Consider the following 18,271-nt stretch of genomic DNA (forward strand, 5'->3'; position numbering starts at 1 on the left):
ATTTTAGGCCTGCTTTTAAAAGGTACTCAGCACTAGCTTTTAAAAGCTGGAAAATCAGAAGTTGTGGTCCCACATAATTCGATTTAATTGATTCTCTATTTTAACCTTGTTAATTTATTATAAAGACAAGTTTTACCGTCAAATATTGTACATTTAACATTATATTTCTAACTTATTTTATTTCTCTATTTTTTTATTTTTTATTTAAAATAATAAATATAATAATAATTAAAAATTATTATTTAAAATAGTAAAAAAAATATTAAAATAATGATATTTTCTAAGCAAACCATAATCATAATTTTTTTATTAAATAATAAAAAAATAAAATAAAAATAATTTATTATAATAAAATTGTACTTAAAACTAATTTTTGAAATATGTCTATTTTCGTCATTAACTACATCACCAGCACTTTTAAATACCAGTTTACCAAACAGAATTTACAGTTTGTTAATTGCACAGTGCTTTTTAAATTATAGTTTACCAAACGTCGTGCCGATTTATTTCCACAGCACGGCACAACAGAAAAGCGTTTTTCTAAAATTCACGGCAATGCCAAACTAGCATATATACTTGCAGGAACCCCCTTGGCCTCGTAAGCAACCAGGGCTTTAACTATTTGGAGGGTCCATGAACAAGTCCATTTGGGCCCACAATTGACTAGTAAAGAACTGAACTTATAAATGGCGCCAATCTATGAATCATTAACAAATTAGACCAAACTTTCCTCATCACTTGGTAATTGTATTACACATAGCAATTTGGGAAACAACTTTCTTTTTTTCACTCTTTTTTCTTTATCTTCACTAGTCAAATCACATGCGTGACAGACACGTGCCAATTTTACTCTTTTAACAACACCAAAATTGATAACAATGATATTTTTTTCGAAAAATAAAATTAATATTCTAAAAACAGTTTAGAAGACAATCCGAATGATTCCTATCAGTTTATCCAGGTCCAACTGAAGCACTCGTATCTCAACTGGCAGATGTACCTAGAACCTTGAAGCTAATATCTCATGCCAGTACATAATATGATCCTTAGACCTTTACTATATTCAATTTGTCAATAAGCCATAAAGAACGCGACTCGACTTGTTAGATTTTATGGAGGTTCAGTGAGCACCATGTTGAATATCTCTACCATTTTCTTTTCTGAAAAAGCGGGGGTCTAACAACCACACCCAATATTTCGTTCGACAATCTTTATGGACTAACTCCAATATAATTCTAACAGAATCAACTAAATAGTCAGACTCAATCTAGGAATCCAAGAATTATATCTCAATTTCTCAATACAATCTGCAATCGAACAGTTAGGAATCTGTGAGCCTGATTGATATGAGAAATAACTTGAACGGTACCAAAGACCAATGTCCAAGTGTCAATCAATTTCAATCAACAACCAAGGGTCGGATTTACCAATTGATTGAACTACGCACAACTTGTGATATTTCAATTATATAAACAAATATGATGCGGAAAAGAAATAACACAGACACCAGAAGTTTTCTTACCGAGGAAACCGCAAATGCAGAAAACCCCGGGACCTAGTCCAGATCTGAACACCACACTGTATTAAGCCGTTACAGACACTAGCCTACTACAAGTTAACTTCGAACTGGAATGTAGTTGAGCCCTAACCAAGTCTCACACCGATTAAGGTACAATCGCGTTCCTTACGCCTCTAAATCCCAGCAGAACTCTACGCACTTGATTCCCTTAGCTGATCTCACCCACAACTAAGATTTCCTACGACCCAAAGTAGAAGACCTATAAACAAATCTGTCTCCCACAGAAAAGTCTATTCTGATAGATAAATCTTTCTCCCACAGAAGTACCTATGAAGTTTTGTTCAGTCTTTTGGTAAATCAAGGTGAACAGGAACCAATTGATAACCCGGTCTTATATTCCTGAAGAAAAGCCTAGAAATATAAATCACCTCACAATAACTTAACTATATGGTAGTAGAAGAAGTTATTTTGGAATCATAAAGAATGAGACGAAGAGCTTTGTGATTACTTTTTATATCTTACCTATCGGAGATAAATCTCGAGCAAATCTTATAGAAAATAGTACTCAATACGATAGAACAAGTAAGATCTGAACATGCAACTATAGAGAAAATAGTTGGGTTTCGCTTCAGAATCCCAATGAAGTCTTTAAGTCGTTAACCTATAATGGTTTTAGGAAAAACCTAGGTTAAAGGAGAATCGACTCTATTCGCAACTTGTATCACATAGAAGGTGTGGGGATTAGGCTTTCCAGTTGCTAGAGTTCTCCCTTATATAGTCTTCAAGTCATAGTTTGATAGCTTAGAAATAAAGCAATCGACATTCACCGTTAGATGAAAACCTGATTTAAGATTCAAGCTAAGTTTGCTTAAAACCAAAGAAATATCTCTCCGTCGTTAGATGGTCTTAGCTTGTTACACAGAAATGAAATATACCTTCATTTAGATATGGGTAACCGTACCTAAACGTGTATATTGAGTTGGATCAATAAAAGTTAACTGAAGCTGGATCAATAACAGTTAACTGAAGTTAGCCATATGAACACTTTTTTACTAACCGCATTCATCTAACACTTCTAGATCAAATATGATGATCAATCAAATATGAAAGATAATCAAATGAATCTAATTGTGTTACTCATAGAGTTGTTCAATTGTTTATATTCCCATATAATTATGGGTGAAATACTGATGTACCCCTGTTTTTTTGGGGGCATACAGATGTACCCCCGTTTTTTTCACATTTACAAATGTACTCCTGTTTTGACCGTTTTTTTGAAAAAACGGCTAACGGAAAGTTAACCTCCATGTCAACAGTTAAATCTTCCAACTCACTTGCCAACTCGTCTATTCTTCCACGTAAGTTGTGTACACGTGGCTGGTCCCTTAACAATCAACAGTGCTTCAAAGAGAACTGTAATTCCAAAATCAAATTGAACTTGTGTAAGTCTCAGCCTTTAAGAAGACAATCAATCCTTACTATTTTCAAAATTGTTCACTTAACAATCAACAGTGCTCCAAAGAGAATTGTAATTCCAAACTCAAATTGAACTTGTGTAAGATGCAATAGTTATAGAAACAATAGTATATGAAGTATGCAAGGAATTCAAGAAAAATCTGCAAATGTAACTGCAATAGTAATAAAAGACTATCTATTTCAGTAACTCTACACTGTCTTATCTTAACATAACATTCCAGAAATTGTCTTAACATTCAAATATAAAATAGAGTCATCATAAACACAAACCAACATAAAATAGGTACATCTAAAGCTTCATATACTTCTTTGCTCTCTTCTTTCCTTTTGGGTTTGGAGCTGTAAAGGTTATGTTGTTGCTAACATATCCAACATGGGTGTTGTGCTGACTGAAACTGGGCTGAGAACAAGATTCATCACCTGCCTTTCTCATGACACCTTTGGATTTTGCAGAAGATGTTGCAGTTGGTTGGGAAGATTGAGCAACGCTTGTTTGCGTCTTAGATCTGCTAGCACAAGGTTGAGAATTTGCAGCAGATGCACCTCCAGAATTTGCAGCAGCTTTAGCTTTGTACTTTCTCTTTGGTGGAGCTTCAACTGTTGTCTTCTGTGTGCCATCAACACATGTTCTAGGCTTGAATCCCTTAGGATTTCCTCCAACTGGACCACCAACACAAGTTGATAAGTAGTAACCTTCATTTTTACACCTACTACATCTTCTAGCCTTCTTCTGACCTCTTGGTTCATCATATGACAATATCCTATTCTTCCTTAGCCGGCCTGGCTTTCTAATGTCTACTGGTGGCTTCATCATTTCTGGTTTTTCTGGCTGCAAAGAAGTAAGAAGAAGAAGAAGAAGAAGAAGAAGAAGAAGAAAAGATAAGAGTTAGAAAACTTGTGGAGGCTGTTATACTAGTACAATGAAACCCTAAAGGAATCTACTTTATTACCCTGATTTATTGCACAACAAACAATAAAGACAAAACATATAATATTTTAAACAAAAAATATTTAAAATTAAATGTACCTCTATCCAGTCAGCTAGACCCTCTAGTGGATTGAATTCAGGAGCATATGTCTTCTTGTAGTAGTCCACCGTGTAGTAAGGGCTACAATACCTACAATATATAACAAAACAAAATGGCTTTGGTTAAACAATGTCCAAGAAAAAATGTAATACAAACCAAAATGTACAAAGGGGTTCAAGTTTAGGAAACTAACTCAGCCCAGTTAGGTCTCATTGGAGCCAAAGCACATACAGCATGCTGGCATGGAAATCCCCTTAACTCCCATTGCAAACAGCTACAAATTTTCTTCTCAAGATCCACAATAAAAACTGCTTCATGCACACCAATCACTTCATAGACTTTGTACTTCACAGCTGGAACCAACTTAAAATTAGGATTCAAAGCTATCATCTTTTCTATCAACTTCATTGCTTTAGGAACTATGTCACCATCTCTCCATTTTGCAGACTCATTTCTTCTCTTATACCAAGTATTCATCACCAGATCTCCATACATCAAGCCTAACTTGCAGATGGGCTTATCCCTCATCTTCTTTGCCATATTGTTGAAGGACTCAGAAAAGTTATTATTAAGGTGCTCACATTTGCTGTCTTTTTCGAAATGGGACCTGGACCAGGTTTGTGGTTTTTCTTCTTTCAAGAGATACCAAGCAGCATCAGCATTCTCAGCCTTCATCTTGGCCATATGTTCCTAACACAAAAACAATGCTTATGGTTACATAACTTAAGAATTTTGAGGAAATATACTTAAACAAGTGAAATGTGCTTATGCATTACCTCAAAATGCTTTTTCTTGTAACATTTAGCTGCATTCCAAAGATGATTCTGCAAACTAAAACTCTTGTAGGTCTTCTTGAAGTTTGCAAGCAAGTGCCTGTCACATGTAAATTCAAATACATTATAGGATTATTACAAGTGATCTAGAAAGAAAAAAGGGAATAGTAATCTGAAATCATACACATTATACCTAAAACAATATCTGTGTTCATCTAAAGGAAAGTGATAGTCAACACCCTCCAAGATTCCCTTTTGCTTGTCTGAGATGAAACAGATACGCACACCATCTTCATCTACCAGAGGCTTCAAATCTCCAAGGAAAATCTTCCAATTTTCTTTGGTTTCATTCCTACACACCATTATACCTAGCATAACTAAGCCATTCTGGCCATCCAGACCTGATTGCATATAAAAAGTGAATTATAATACAAAATGACATATAAATTGAATTACAAGAACGTATAAGTGAAGAAAAAGAAGAATTTACCTGTTGCACATAGCATCACACCACCAAACTTTCCATTCAAGTGACAAGCATCCAAGCCAATGACCCTTCTACAGCCAGCCTTCCACCCCTTTATTGCAGGAGCAAATGATATGGTTAAAGAAAGGAACGTATTGTCTAGAGTGCCATATGAGAAAGAACAATGGCTTCCTGGGTTTCTCCTCTGCATACAACATAGTAGAATTAATAACTAACAAGAATGACAAAATGAATATTATTTGCAAAAACAACTAACAAGAAAAAATAATGTCAGAGATAAGAGTAACATTACCTTAACCATTTCACAAAAGTTAGGAACTTGTTGGTAACTCTTCTCATAACTCCCATATAGCTTCTCCAACACCATAACCCTTGCCCTCCATGCAGTATGGTATGCAATGGTGACCTTTGTGTCCCTTTTAAATTGTGCTGCTAAGTCATATGGACAAGGTATTTCTGCATCACAACCTGTCTCCCTTCTTTTTTCCATGTACCAATCAGCTACATAAGGAGGAATTGCACTTCTGTTGTACCCATCTCCACGACCTTGGTGGTTGTGTTCTATATTATACCCTTTGAGTGTAAAGGTGTCTCCTTCACCTTTTCGCTTGATGCCATATATAAAGAACTTACATTCCGTCTTCTCACAATTAACACATACTGCTCTTTGTTGCTTATTATCACATTTATTCCATACAAATTCATGTCCATTCATTACACAGAAATGCCTAACATGTTTCTTAAATTCATTTTTATCTACATATTTGGTACCAACTACAAGTTTAGTAGGATTAAATTCCTCACCTATCTCCTCTTGGAACAAGTCTTCCTCTTCTTCTTGCCTAAAGTGCTCTGCATATTCTTTCTCAAACTCTGTTGTGGGACAGGGCTCATTAGCTTGAGGTCCATTAAACTGGTGAGTTGCATTACATTCAGGCCCACCTGGTTTAGCTTGTTCTTGTCCACCTAACAAACAAACAAACAAATCCTACCATTCAGTACCTTCATCTTAACTTGTTTTGAAAATACAATAACTAACAATAATGAACTGAAACAAATTAAACAAGCATATCATTACCTTCATCTTCTCCATCAGAACTCACTATATCCACATAATGATCCTCTGAAACAACACACAAAACAACCATACAAAATTCATTTTTCAGATACTTGAGATACTATAACAAACACAAAACAAAAATAAAACAAACAATCAAATACCCAAGAAAAGAGAACATTACCTTCATTGTCATTATCAACCTCCACCTCACCAAAGTTAGGATCATCAAAATTATCTGCCAAGCCACCATCCGCAGCCTTTTTCAAAAATTCCTCATAGTCCTTTGCATGTTGTTCTTCATTATCATACCCACAGTTGAAGTTTTCTAAATCCTGCTCAGGGTGACACTCATCAGGTTCTTCATTTGGAAGTTGTACAACATACTGATCATCCTCAACAACGCTTGCTGCCTGTGTTGATTCAAACCAAAAGTCATGATTAAATGTTTCAAATTGTTCTTCAGGTATGTTGTCAGCTACACTAGACTGTGTTTGTTGTGTAAATTGAGGAACATATACTTCTTCTTTACCTAAGTCAATGAATAACTTCTTGTTTGCTGCCTGACATTGGTTCTTCTTCTTAGATAGTCTAGGACTTGTTCTTATAGGAATTTGCTTGGTTTTGGTCACTGGTTTCTTTGGTGTTGAAGACTTTGTTGGTGTCAAATACTTGTGTGGAATAGATACCTCTGTTAACCCTTCTGAATACTCATGTGGAATGATAACTTGCATATGCAGTGTAGTCCAATTCTCATGTACTTCTGCATTATCCCAAAACCTCCAAAATTCTTCTTCAGTAAGCAATGAATCTGGTAAACAGGGGTCACTATACCATATTAAATCCACTTCCTCATTAGGTTGCAATCTAATTAGGGGCTTGATCTTTTCTTTCAATTGAAGGAGACCCATATCTGTTCTAGCCAACCCTTTGAATTCAAAACTCATCACAGTGTTCATAACCTTCACCTTTATGTCTCTCTTAGCATAATTGTCTTCAACTTCATTTCTACGCCAAATGTGCATAAACAGTGTTAGTTCAAATTCAAACATTCATATACAGAAACACATACACATATAATATTCCACAAAAATGAGAGATTCATGTGTTAGAAATTTACATATAGATTCATGTTCAAAAATGAGAGATTCCACAAAAATGAAATAACAATCACTGGTTGCTTCTATAACATTATAATTTTTTCCACAAGCCATATACATAAAGACATTTTCATTTGCAGATTATTCACTGGCAGTTTCTATAACAATTTTTGCACGTTTCATTTGAGTAATAACAACAGTAATCAAAAAATAAACCCTAAATCCATACATCTACTGTCATACACACAACACCATTTAATCGAAAAACATACATACAATAACAGTTTCTAAATTAAACAGAACATCTTATAATCAAAAACATGTACAGAACACCCATAAATCAATAACAGTTTCAAAATCGTAAAAAAAATTACCCTAGAAATAAACCCTAAAACTGTATTTCACTCGATAATCATGAACTCTAACAGAAGACTCAAAATCGAAAAAAAATTAAAAACCCTAAATAATCATAACAATTTACATAATACCCAAAATTGAAAAAAAAATTAACGGAAACCCTACATCACTATCATACACGAATACCCTATTTCATGAAATAGAAGAAAACCCTTTCTTTTCCAAAATCGAAAAAAAAAATGAAAACCCTAAATCTCTGTGTACAAGAAAACATTGGTGTTGCTAACCTTTCTTTTCCCTAACCTTTCCTTTTCTTTTTCTGGTTTCTTCTTCTCCTTCTTCTTTCCACGCCTTAGATTCACCATCTTTACTGGTCCTTGAAACAGAGAGAAAAGAGAGAGACGAGGGAAGAAGATGAGAGAAAAGAGAGAGACGAGGGAAGAGATGAGAGAAAAGAGATTAGTCGACCCTTCCTTTTCTTTCCCCCTTAGTTTTTTCTTTAATCTCACACCGTCCATTTCTCATCTCGTTAAGATGTACGGTTAACATTAGCCCACATGTTAAGATTAACGGTCCAAATATCACACACGTGTTGGCGGAGAAAAACATAAATACTACACGTGTTGGCGGAGGTTACAAATACACTAAATCTGAACCCTTGATTTTCAACGAGATCTCCTTTACCCAGATGTGTGCCTGAGATCTTTGCACGTGGTACACGTATACGTGGCACTATTTTCTCACACGATTTAAACACGTGGCGTAAATTTCTCACGATAAATTGACCAGTGACGAGAAATTGACGAGAAATTGACTTTTCTAACAGTTTTGGATGGAAAACATCCAACAGGCCTATATTTGTAAATGTGAAAAAAACGGGGGTACATAGTTAAGTCGGGTGTAAATATAGGGGTACATCTGTTTATAACCCTATAATTATATAAGACACAATTGAAACAAAATCAGATTTGATTCATGATTGTGCAAAGTACTTATTCAAGAATCAATTCATGAACATTAAGTTACGGTTTGCAAAGATTGTATTCCTTAATATATAAATGTATTTGTTCATGAGTATGAAATCATATAAAACCGTTTTAGAACTTTAACCAACTAAGTTAGCAAACAGGTACGCAAACTTAAGATCTGGACTTTGGTCTTGTCCGGCAGTTCGCAAACATGTATGCATACTGCTGTCCCGGACCGTAACTCAGGTAGAACCGTTCGCATACTGGTATGCAAACTTGGTTCCCGGAATTTTAACAGTTAAAACCATTCGCATACGGGTATGCAAACTTGGTTTCTGGACCCGAATCATACCACAACAGTTTGCATAGTGGTATGCATATTGTGCTATATCCAAACAATGGTTAATAGTTCTAAAGTCCAATTTAAATCATTGAAACATCCTTAGAAGATGACAATAGTTGTCTCACACAAGCTATTAGCTTATAAGTAATTTTCAAGTGATCGAATGATCAATACGAAACATTCCGAGTCTACATCAAATGACTGTCTCACACAAATCATGTAAGATGTTTCAAGGCAATTTTCACATGATCATCTTTTGAATCATTATTTAGTTTCCAACAAATAAATTTTTTTCCAACTAAACTCGTCAATTATAATGATGAACGTAGCTAAAGCAAAAAGCTTTTTAACACATATTTCGAGAAAGATATAAGCGAGTTAAACTCAGCTCGAAATATCAAATGTGTATAATGTAAAAGTCTATATAGACATACGACTTAGTCTCATTATGAGATATAATAGAATAGACTTCTGAGTGATAGATAAGTTTAGTCTCCACATACCTTTTGTTTATAAAGTTCCTCCAAGTTCTCCTCAGTAGATCTTTGTCTTCAATCGATGAACGCCGTGAAGTCTAAAGCTCAACTACACATTCTATCCTAATCCGAGACACGGCTATAAGTAGACTAGAAATCAAGACTTATAGTTTTGATCACCTAAACTTGATAAACAAGATTGAGATATCAACACTTGCGAGTTCGAACGAGCAGTGCTCTAACATTCTCTTCCACTTTGGCATAGTCTATGAGTATTAAGAATTGTGCCTACCCGGTGATTGGAGTATAAATATTGTCACAAGGTCAACTGAGAGGATACTCTTTTCTTCTTACCGAAAATTGATTCATGGACGGCTCACGAGGAATGGAAAGAAACATCTTCTATTTTCTCTCGAAGTTTTCGTCTAGCACTACTGCCAATCTTGTATGCATTGTAAGAAGGATCCACGTCCAAGGAAGCATCGTTCTTTAAAAAAATGAATTATTCGCATAGTTTTTTGGAGCTTCTTAAAGGAGGGGACAGTCTTTAAAAGCTGGAAGTAAAATCCATGGGTTGTTTCCTTATCGACCATTGAATCTTTACGAGAGTCTCTTTAGAGACTCGACTGAAAGGAGTCTAGAAAGACTTCTACCAACATAATGTTTGAATGGGGTACGGGAATTGGACTCATATAATTACATGTGAAGAAGTAATATGATATGAAAGGTGGTGCCAGCTAGTTTCTATCTAGTGAAAGAAAGAAGAAGCAGATGTGCAGGTTACAAAAGAGCAAGAAGAGTAACAAGACTAGTCTCTTCTTAGGTAGGATTCCTTCGTTCGTTAAGTGAACCTCGTCCTTCTCCACTAAGCCAAGAAGCGTAAGTAAACTCCATGTTACAATGCGAACAAGAAGAAGATGTAAAAGTTTGTTTGAATGAGAGGCAAATCCTAACAAGATCTTCATATTGTCTATACCAATCCAAGTTAAACGGATGGCACAACTTTCTCCTTTATACAAATGTTTTCGCTCGATTGCAGCTATAAAAAAGAGCTCAACCACATTTTGATCTAGCTATTTTATCTTAAGTACGTAGAATCAATTATTTTTATATACCCGGAGAGCTGCTTTCGCTTTTGGCCTTTCTTCGTAGATCTCCGGATTTCACCCCTACACACGAAATTCCACTCTCCTTTATGTTACCAAAGTTCATTGGTTTCAAAAGCAATCCGCCACTTTTTGGCGACTTTCACTTTCAACCCAATGAACGGCCTACGTGACCTTAAGGTTTCTACTTACATCACTGATATTGAGAAAATTTTAAATTAATTAGCTGCTTGTGGATTGAGAATCTCAGACGATGAAATTCTTGTCACTGTTCTTGGTGGTCTTGGTCCTGATTATCATGCTTTTGCTACATCAATCCGTGTTAGGTATCCTCATGTTACTTTTGTTGAACTTAACAGCCTTCTTCTTAGTGAAGAAATCATTATCTCTTGACGAAACGCAACAATTCGTTCTGATGCAGAATCCAAAGCTTTTCTTGCTTCCTCTTCTCATCAAGGTACATTCAAAAACTTTAGACCTCATTTTCCTTCCAATTTTCATGGACGAGGTCGTGGATACAATTTTAGGAGAGGTTTTCATAGTTCTTCATATTATACTCCAAGACATCCTTTGCTTATTGATAATATCATGCCAAAATCCACTGCACAACCTAGTAATCGCATTATCTGTCAGATCTGTTCAAAACCTAGTCATAGTGCTTTAAAATGTTATCAATGCATGAGCTTTTTATATCAAGGCAGAGAACCACCACATAATATGTCTGCAATGCTTGATATGCTAACATATTATATGAAAATCCACGATATATGGATTCTTGGGCAACTAATCACCTAACTCACAACATGGATGATTATGGTTCTTCTACTTTCACTTCTTATGATGGTCCTTCACAAGTTGCTACTGCTACAGGTGAAGGTATGGCTTCTTCACATATTAGCAATACTGATTTTATTCTTCAGGACAAAGCTTTTTCTTTAAAGAATGTTTTACATGTCCCAAAATGTTCTCAATTTGATCTCTCTTAATCAATTTACTAGAGACAATCATTGTTCTCTTACTGTTACTCCTTATGACTATGTTGCAAAAGATCTGGTATCTCAGAGGATATTATTCAAGAGGATCAGTAAAGGTGGTCTCTATCCTATTCATGGTCATGTTCAACCATCCTCCACATTATCATCTACTTCAACTACTTTATCTTGCATCAAAGTTCCTGCTGCAACCTGGCAAAAGAGATTGGGACATCCTACATTTCAAACTATTAAATACGTGTGTAAAAATTTAGCTTACCTATTTCTTTGAATGAACCTCTTTTATGCAAGGATTGTAAACTTGAAAGAAGTCATAAGCAACCTTTCACTATGTCTGGTTATGTAAGTCGTTCTCCTTTACAACTACTTCACCTAAATGTGTGCGTCCTGCACTAACTATTTATGTATTTGGTTACAGATTCTATGTAAACATTATTGATGATTTTAGTAAATTTTGCTAGATTTATCCACTTGCTGAAATCAAATTTCAAAAACTATTTCTATTATTTCAAAGCTTTTGTTGAAAATCCGTTTTCATGCAAAATAAAAATGTTAAGTACAAATGGAGGAGGAGAATTTGTAAACAGTGAATTAGGTTCATTTTTTATGGAACATGGTATAGGTCATGAACTTACTTTTCCTAATACACCTAAGCAGAATGGTGTTGGGGAGTCAAAACATAGGCATCTTATAGAAATTACAAGGGCCTTTCGGATACAATCTGGTGTACCTGATAAATTTTGTGTTGAAGCTCTAACTGCAGCCAATTATGTCATCAATAGACTTCATACTAGATCTCTTCACATGGTTTCTCTTTTTGAAGTTTTATTTAAGAAGACTCCATATTATAATTTTCTGAGAACTTTTGGTTGTTTGTGCTTTCCATGGTTAAGATCTTATACAATGAACAAGTTTGAAACAAAAAGTAAATCTCGTGTATTTCTGGGATATAGTAATCATCACAAGGAATAAAGATGTCTGAATATGGTCAGTGGCAAAATTTATGTCTCCAGACATGTTGGATTTAATTAGCCCACATTTCCTTTCATAGACGATGGTTTGTCTTCTATCTGCACTTTGGAAATGTTACACTATGCTATTTCAAAGGTCTCATTGTTAGAGCATTGATCGGACGAACTCGCATGCGTTGCTATCTCAAGCATGTTTGTCAATGTTAGTGATCAAAATTATAAGTCTTGATTTCTAGTCTACTATAGCTAAGGTCTCGAACTAGGATAGAAAGTGTAGTTGAGCTCAAGAACTCCATGGCAATCATCATACAAGACGAAGGACTACTCAAGGAACTGGTGGATCTTTATCGACTAAAAGTTATGTGGAGACTTGAACTTATCTATCACTCAAAAGTCTATTTATCTCCTATCTTGAGACAAAAGTCGTTTTGCTATATAGACTTAGATTATACACATTTGTTATTTCGAGCCGAGTTTATCTCGCATATATATTTCTCGAAATATGTGTTGGTAAGCTTTCGCTTTAGCCAAGTTCATCTTTACCTAGTGACGAAATTCATGACAAGTTTCAATCACTTTGGAAATTGCTTACTTTGACGAAAAATAGTTTGTGAATAACAACTATAGAATATCAACGTCCTCTAAGAATGTTCCAATGATTGAAATGAGAGTTTAGATTATATAACCATTGGAGTATATAAGCATTGTTGTGGAAACACATATATGTATAAGTCCTTATTTCTTGAACCGAAGTTTGAGAACTTTGTTGATCAAGAGAACTGGCATGGTGGCGTAAGCCAAGTACGCGAAGTCAGTTCGCGAACTGGCGGAAGTTCTTGTCCCAAGAATTTCTGCTGGAGTTTGTGAACTCTGTCCGGGAACTTAAGTTCGCGAACCCAGTCCGAGAACTTGAGTAGGTTATATCTAAAAATGATGTTTGTGAAATAATTCTTATATAAACTAAGGAATGCAAATGCAAACCGTGGCTATATAGTTCATGAACCGATTCGAATGAATCAAATAGTTTTTGCTTCAATTGTGTCTTGTGTAGTTACATAAGATTTCCTTGCAATTGAAAAACTCTCTAAGTAGTTCATTTGAGTCACTTGAACTAGTTATGGTGAAGAAGAATATGGTTGATATGAAAGTGATCATATGGCTAACCATTTGGTTGACTATTGTTGAACCAACAATTGTACACGTTTGGGCACGGTTACACAAGCCTAGAAACATGCATTTTATTTGTGTATAACAAACTAGTTTTCGATCTAATAGTTGAAAGATATTATCTTGAATCTAATCAGGTTCTCATCTAACGGTGAATATTGAATGCTTTGTTACCAAGCTAACATTGATTTCAAACCCTGATTTGAAAGACTATATAAGGGAGAACTCTAGCAAATGGGAAACCTAATCCCCACACCTTGTGTGTGATACTAGTTGTGCTAATCTAGAGTCGATTCTCCTTTAACCTTTGGTTTCTTCTTCTAAACCAGGTTAACGACTTAAAGACTTCATTGGGATTGTGAAGCCAGACCGATACTACTTTCTCGTAGTTGTGTGATCTTATCTTGATGTTTCTATCGTACAAGTACAATTGTAATAATTGGCTTGAGATTGATATCTCCGATAGGCAAGATATAAAAGAAATCACAAACACTTCGTCTCATCGTTTGTGATTCCACAATATCTTTTTTCGCTGCGTCGATTAGGATTATTGTAAGGTGATTGCTAATACTAGGCTGTTCTTCGGGAATATAAGTTCGGTTTATCAATTGGTTCATGTTCACCTTGATTTATCAAAAGACGAAACAAAACTCGTAGGTATATTCGTGGGAGACGGATTTATCTATTACCGTAGACTTTTTTGTGTGATACAGATTTATTTATTAAAGTCTTCGACTTTGGGTCGTAGAAACTCTTAGTTGTGGGTGAGATCATCTAAGGGAATCAAGTACGTAGCATCCTGCTGGGATCAGAGACGTATGAGCATAACTGTACCTTGGATCAGTGTGAGATTGATTGGGGTTCAACTACAGTCCACACCGAAGTTAATTTGGAGTAGGCTAGTGTCTGTAGCGTCTTAATACAGTGTGTGTTCAATCTGGACTAGGTCTCGGGGTTTTTCTGCATTTGCGGTTTTCTCGTTAACAAAATTCTGGTGTATGTGTTATTTCTTTTCCGCATTATATTTTGTTATATAATTGAAATATCACAGGTTGTGCGTTGTTCAATCAATTAAAATATCTGACCTTTTGGTTGTTGATTTAAATTGATTGACACTTGGATATTGGTCTTTGGTACCATTCAGGTTATCTCTCTAGTATTTGATAAAGACTCGCAAATTTTTATTTGCTTGAGTATATATCAAATCGAGAGATTGAGATATAAACTCTTTGATATACTTTTTATCTAGATTGAGTATGACTGTCTAGTTGATTCTCTAGAAAGTATATTGGAGTTTGTCGATACAGATTGCTAAGCGAAATATCGGGTGTGGTTGTTGTACCCCCACTTTTTCAATTGGTATCAGAGCAGGCAAACACGTTCAAGACCTTACAAGTCTGTGTTTGTAGCGATCTGACTCTATGGATAATAGTGCTATCTCAATAAGTGCACCACCAGATCCAGGGATTTCAGAATTCTCTTCCATGACTGATTTAATAAAATCTTTAGAAGAAATTCTATCTAAACCTCCACCAGGTTTAAAATCCCTTGAAGTGTTTTCAGGGCTTGAAAAGAAGCTTGAGAGCTTATCTCTTGATATTGAGTTATACCTCCAGAAAGAGCAAGAATATCTTGACAGGCTAAATCAAGTTATGATGAATAATAATCATGTTGAGGTTGATATTGATTTACTAATAGGTGAGAGCAATGCTCCTCCTCTGCGTAATTCAATTAGTTGTGATAAACTAAACGAATTACAAGAGGAGTTTAAATCTCAGTTATCTGAGTGTATCACCTCAAAGCATGAATTGATTCGTTTCTCAATTCCTGATACTTCCTATAAAGATAGTAGTATTGTCTTCTTTTATGAAGAATCTAGGACCTATCTTTTTATCAAAAGAGTTTCCCTTCGCAGTACTAAAAACTATCTGTAGAAACTGTTTTTTATAAGTTGGAAAACAAGAAATCAGAAACACAAATCTTTTTGGGTTCTCTTGAAGTTCTTTGATAGACTTATAAAAACTGTTCCTTGGGTGTTTCTCAACACTACAAGATTTAAGAGTTGTTGGAAAGAAACTCTTTCTTGGTGCCATGGTGAGCAAGACATTGTTCACCTCAACACACTTGTTTGTGTTGAAAGTGCATCATCACCAAGAAATGCCCTGCTATGTATACGGTGAGGGAAGCACAACAGCTGGAGCGCACAGATTATATTCGGTAAGGCAGTAGAATTCAATTGTACTTTTCTAAAAAGGTATGTCTATAAACTTGAGAAAGTTTTATGTTTGTTTGAGTACTTATAATGATCCATGTACCTTGCTTATCGTTCATTTCTACCTAACTTGATCTGTGTTTAAGGTTCTTAAATGTTTAGGTTTGAAAACATTAGTTCGGGATGTTTGGACTTAATGGTACACATACCAAGTATGCATAACATCATTTAAAACCAAAATCCAGGTGTTTAAGTTCGCAAACCCCGTCTGCATACTGCTCCAGGATACGAAAATTCGTTTGCAAACCCGTATGCATACTTGACGTCGATATTCGGTAAACTTTTTTTGGCCGTAACTTCTTCGTCCAAACTCGGATTGACCACATTCTTTTTTCACTCTCTTCCTTTTTGAATTCTCTTCAAAATGGAGATTAGAAACCTTGAATTTGGATGAGTTAAGATTGGTATTTGTCATGTCTCTTGTTTTTGAGTATTCTGCTCCGTTTCGTTGCACTTGTTCCACTTCTGTTGAACTTGGGCACTTGGATTCTTGGAGTACTACTCTTCTAAGATAATTTGTAGCTTTTACAAGAATGTTTTTGGTGAATCACAAAGAAGAAGTTCAAGAATGGAAAGTAGTACGCAGTGGTATGGAATTCTTGAATGTTCACAATCATCCTTTGTGAACTATGGTGCATAGTTGTTATTGACTTTGTATGTTCTTCTTTGATTAAGAAAATCTTTTTATACGCCTTTGGTAGCTGTTATTGGTGTAAATCCATGCGAAAAAGATTGATTCTACCGTATAAGTACAGATCATCTTGTATGTGCATTACGAGTTTGTCTTGTTACCTAGGAAACTTCTTATGAGAATTTATTCTTATTTTTGAGAAGGATTACTAGAGTTTGGAATAGCCATTATTGTGATTACACATAGCTATGTCCAACGTTTTCATCTTCATGTTTTTAGATTTATTGGTTTAAACTCTAAATTTGTTTGGAAAATGATTTTTGCAGTATTAATCTTTATGGTTTTATATATTGCAAATTTATTATGGGATATGTGTGTTTACGTCCGTGAACTATGATTGTCCCATACCTTGTCAAAAGTAAAGTCTTTCGTATGTCGATATGCATGTATTGATAAAATATTGAATATACTTTTGACAAATACAAAAGTTAAGCCTATTATGTCAATTATTGATGGAAGATAGGTTAAAATCTTTTGTTTGCAAGGATTATGTCTATTGAATGTTATTATGCGAATAGTGATGGAAAATAAAATGAATCCTTGCGTATTCCGCAATATTGATATTCCCTTATCCATATTTTATGCATTACTGTGAGGCTCCGTAAAGTGTCTTATGTTGAGCATTGAACGACCAAGTTGATTTTTTTTTATGATTAGCTATGTTATTGTTCCGTGAGGTACTTTATGTCGAGCATATTCAACTAAATTAATCATCTTGTTTGGTTATTTAGTTGTTGCTCCGTAAGTTTTTTTATGTCGAGCATGACCAATTAAATTGATTACTTTTGTGATTAGTTTGATTTTGTATTTCGATTAGACTAATTATGGGTTCTCTTGTGATTAATCTAATTGTATGTTTTTAAGTCTCCATAAGTTCACTTATGTTGAGCATTTGTCGATTAAATTAATCATGGGTTCTCTTGTGGTTAGTTTAATTGAATATTGTTGGATTCAAATTCATACTTGTATGTGATTTGTTATGTCCAAAGAAATCCTTCTTTTCTTTCGAAATTAAGGTCGCTCTTGTTTTTCTTTCGGGAATGACATTTTATGGGGGAGAGTTCTTAATTGAACTTGTGCTTAATTGCCAAATCTTTGTGGGGACTGCGGCTGTGGAATATTATAGGGGTTATCTTGTATCTTTACAAACTCCTTGATGAATGTATTTAGCTCCGGCTTTATGATTACATCTAAATAAGATGATATATTTTTGCTTTCTTTTGGTCAAGAAATGTCTCTTTCGGAAATTCCATTAGTATCCCGTTCTTGTACCTTTGCCAATTTTATTGACAAAAAAGGGGAGAATTAATATGTAGTTCACACTACAAATACATATGGTTTTCGGATCATTATGTAAGGGGGAGTGGTTTCCATGTGAAATGGAGTATTGACTAAGGGGGAGTGATACATATCACCATAGTATTATTGTTGAAGAGTACAAGTTACTCTATTCAGAGGCAGAAAATGGTGCTGCTGAATCAAGTAATC

The 18,271-nt window shown here is 35.0% G+C and overlaps 1 protein-coding gene across 1 annotated transcript; it reads right to left on the bottom strand.

Moving 5' to 3' along the window:
* Positions 1-5,148: 5,148 nt before the first annotated feature.
* Positions 5,149-8,162, bottom strand: LOC113346745. The gene is made up of 7 exons (XM_026590250.1): positions 8,101-8,162; positions 7,030-7,348; positions 6,525-6,753; positions 6,362-6,406; positions 5,576-6,249; positions 5,316-5,467; positions 5,149-5,197 (listed from the first exon to the last, which is right to left on the bottom strand). Exons 1-7 carry the CDS (start codon positions 8,160-8,162, stop codon positions 5,149-5,151), a joined length of 1,530 nt encoding a protein of 509 aa, XP_026446035.1.
* Positions 8,163-18,271: the final 10,109 nt, after the last annotated feature.

This window comes from Papaver somniferum, chromosome 1, assembly GCF_003573695.1.
Source record: "Papaver somniferum cultivar HN1 chromosome 1, ASM357369v1, whole genome shotgun sequence".
Taxonomy (NCBI): Eukaryota; Viridiplantae; Streptophyta; class Magnoliopsida; order Ranunculales; family Papaveraceae; genus Papaver; species Papaver somniferum.

Excerpts from the sequence above, each read along its gene's own strand:
- LOC113346745 (XM_026590250.1), bottom strand. The coding sequence starts at position 8,162 with ATGGTGAATCTAAGGCGTGGAAAGAAGAAGGAGAAGAAGAAACCAGAA. Across the intron at positions 6,754-7,029 it reads ATTCAGAAGGGTTAACAGAG|GCAGCAAGCGTTGTTGAGGA; the intron begins GTATCTATTCCA and ends GAATCAACACAG. Across the intron at positions 5,198-5,315 it reads GCTTGTCACTTGAATGGAAA|GTCTGGATGGCCAGAATGGC; the intron begins GTTTGGTGGTGT and ends ATATGCAATCAG.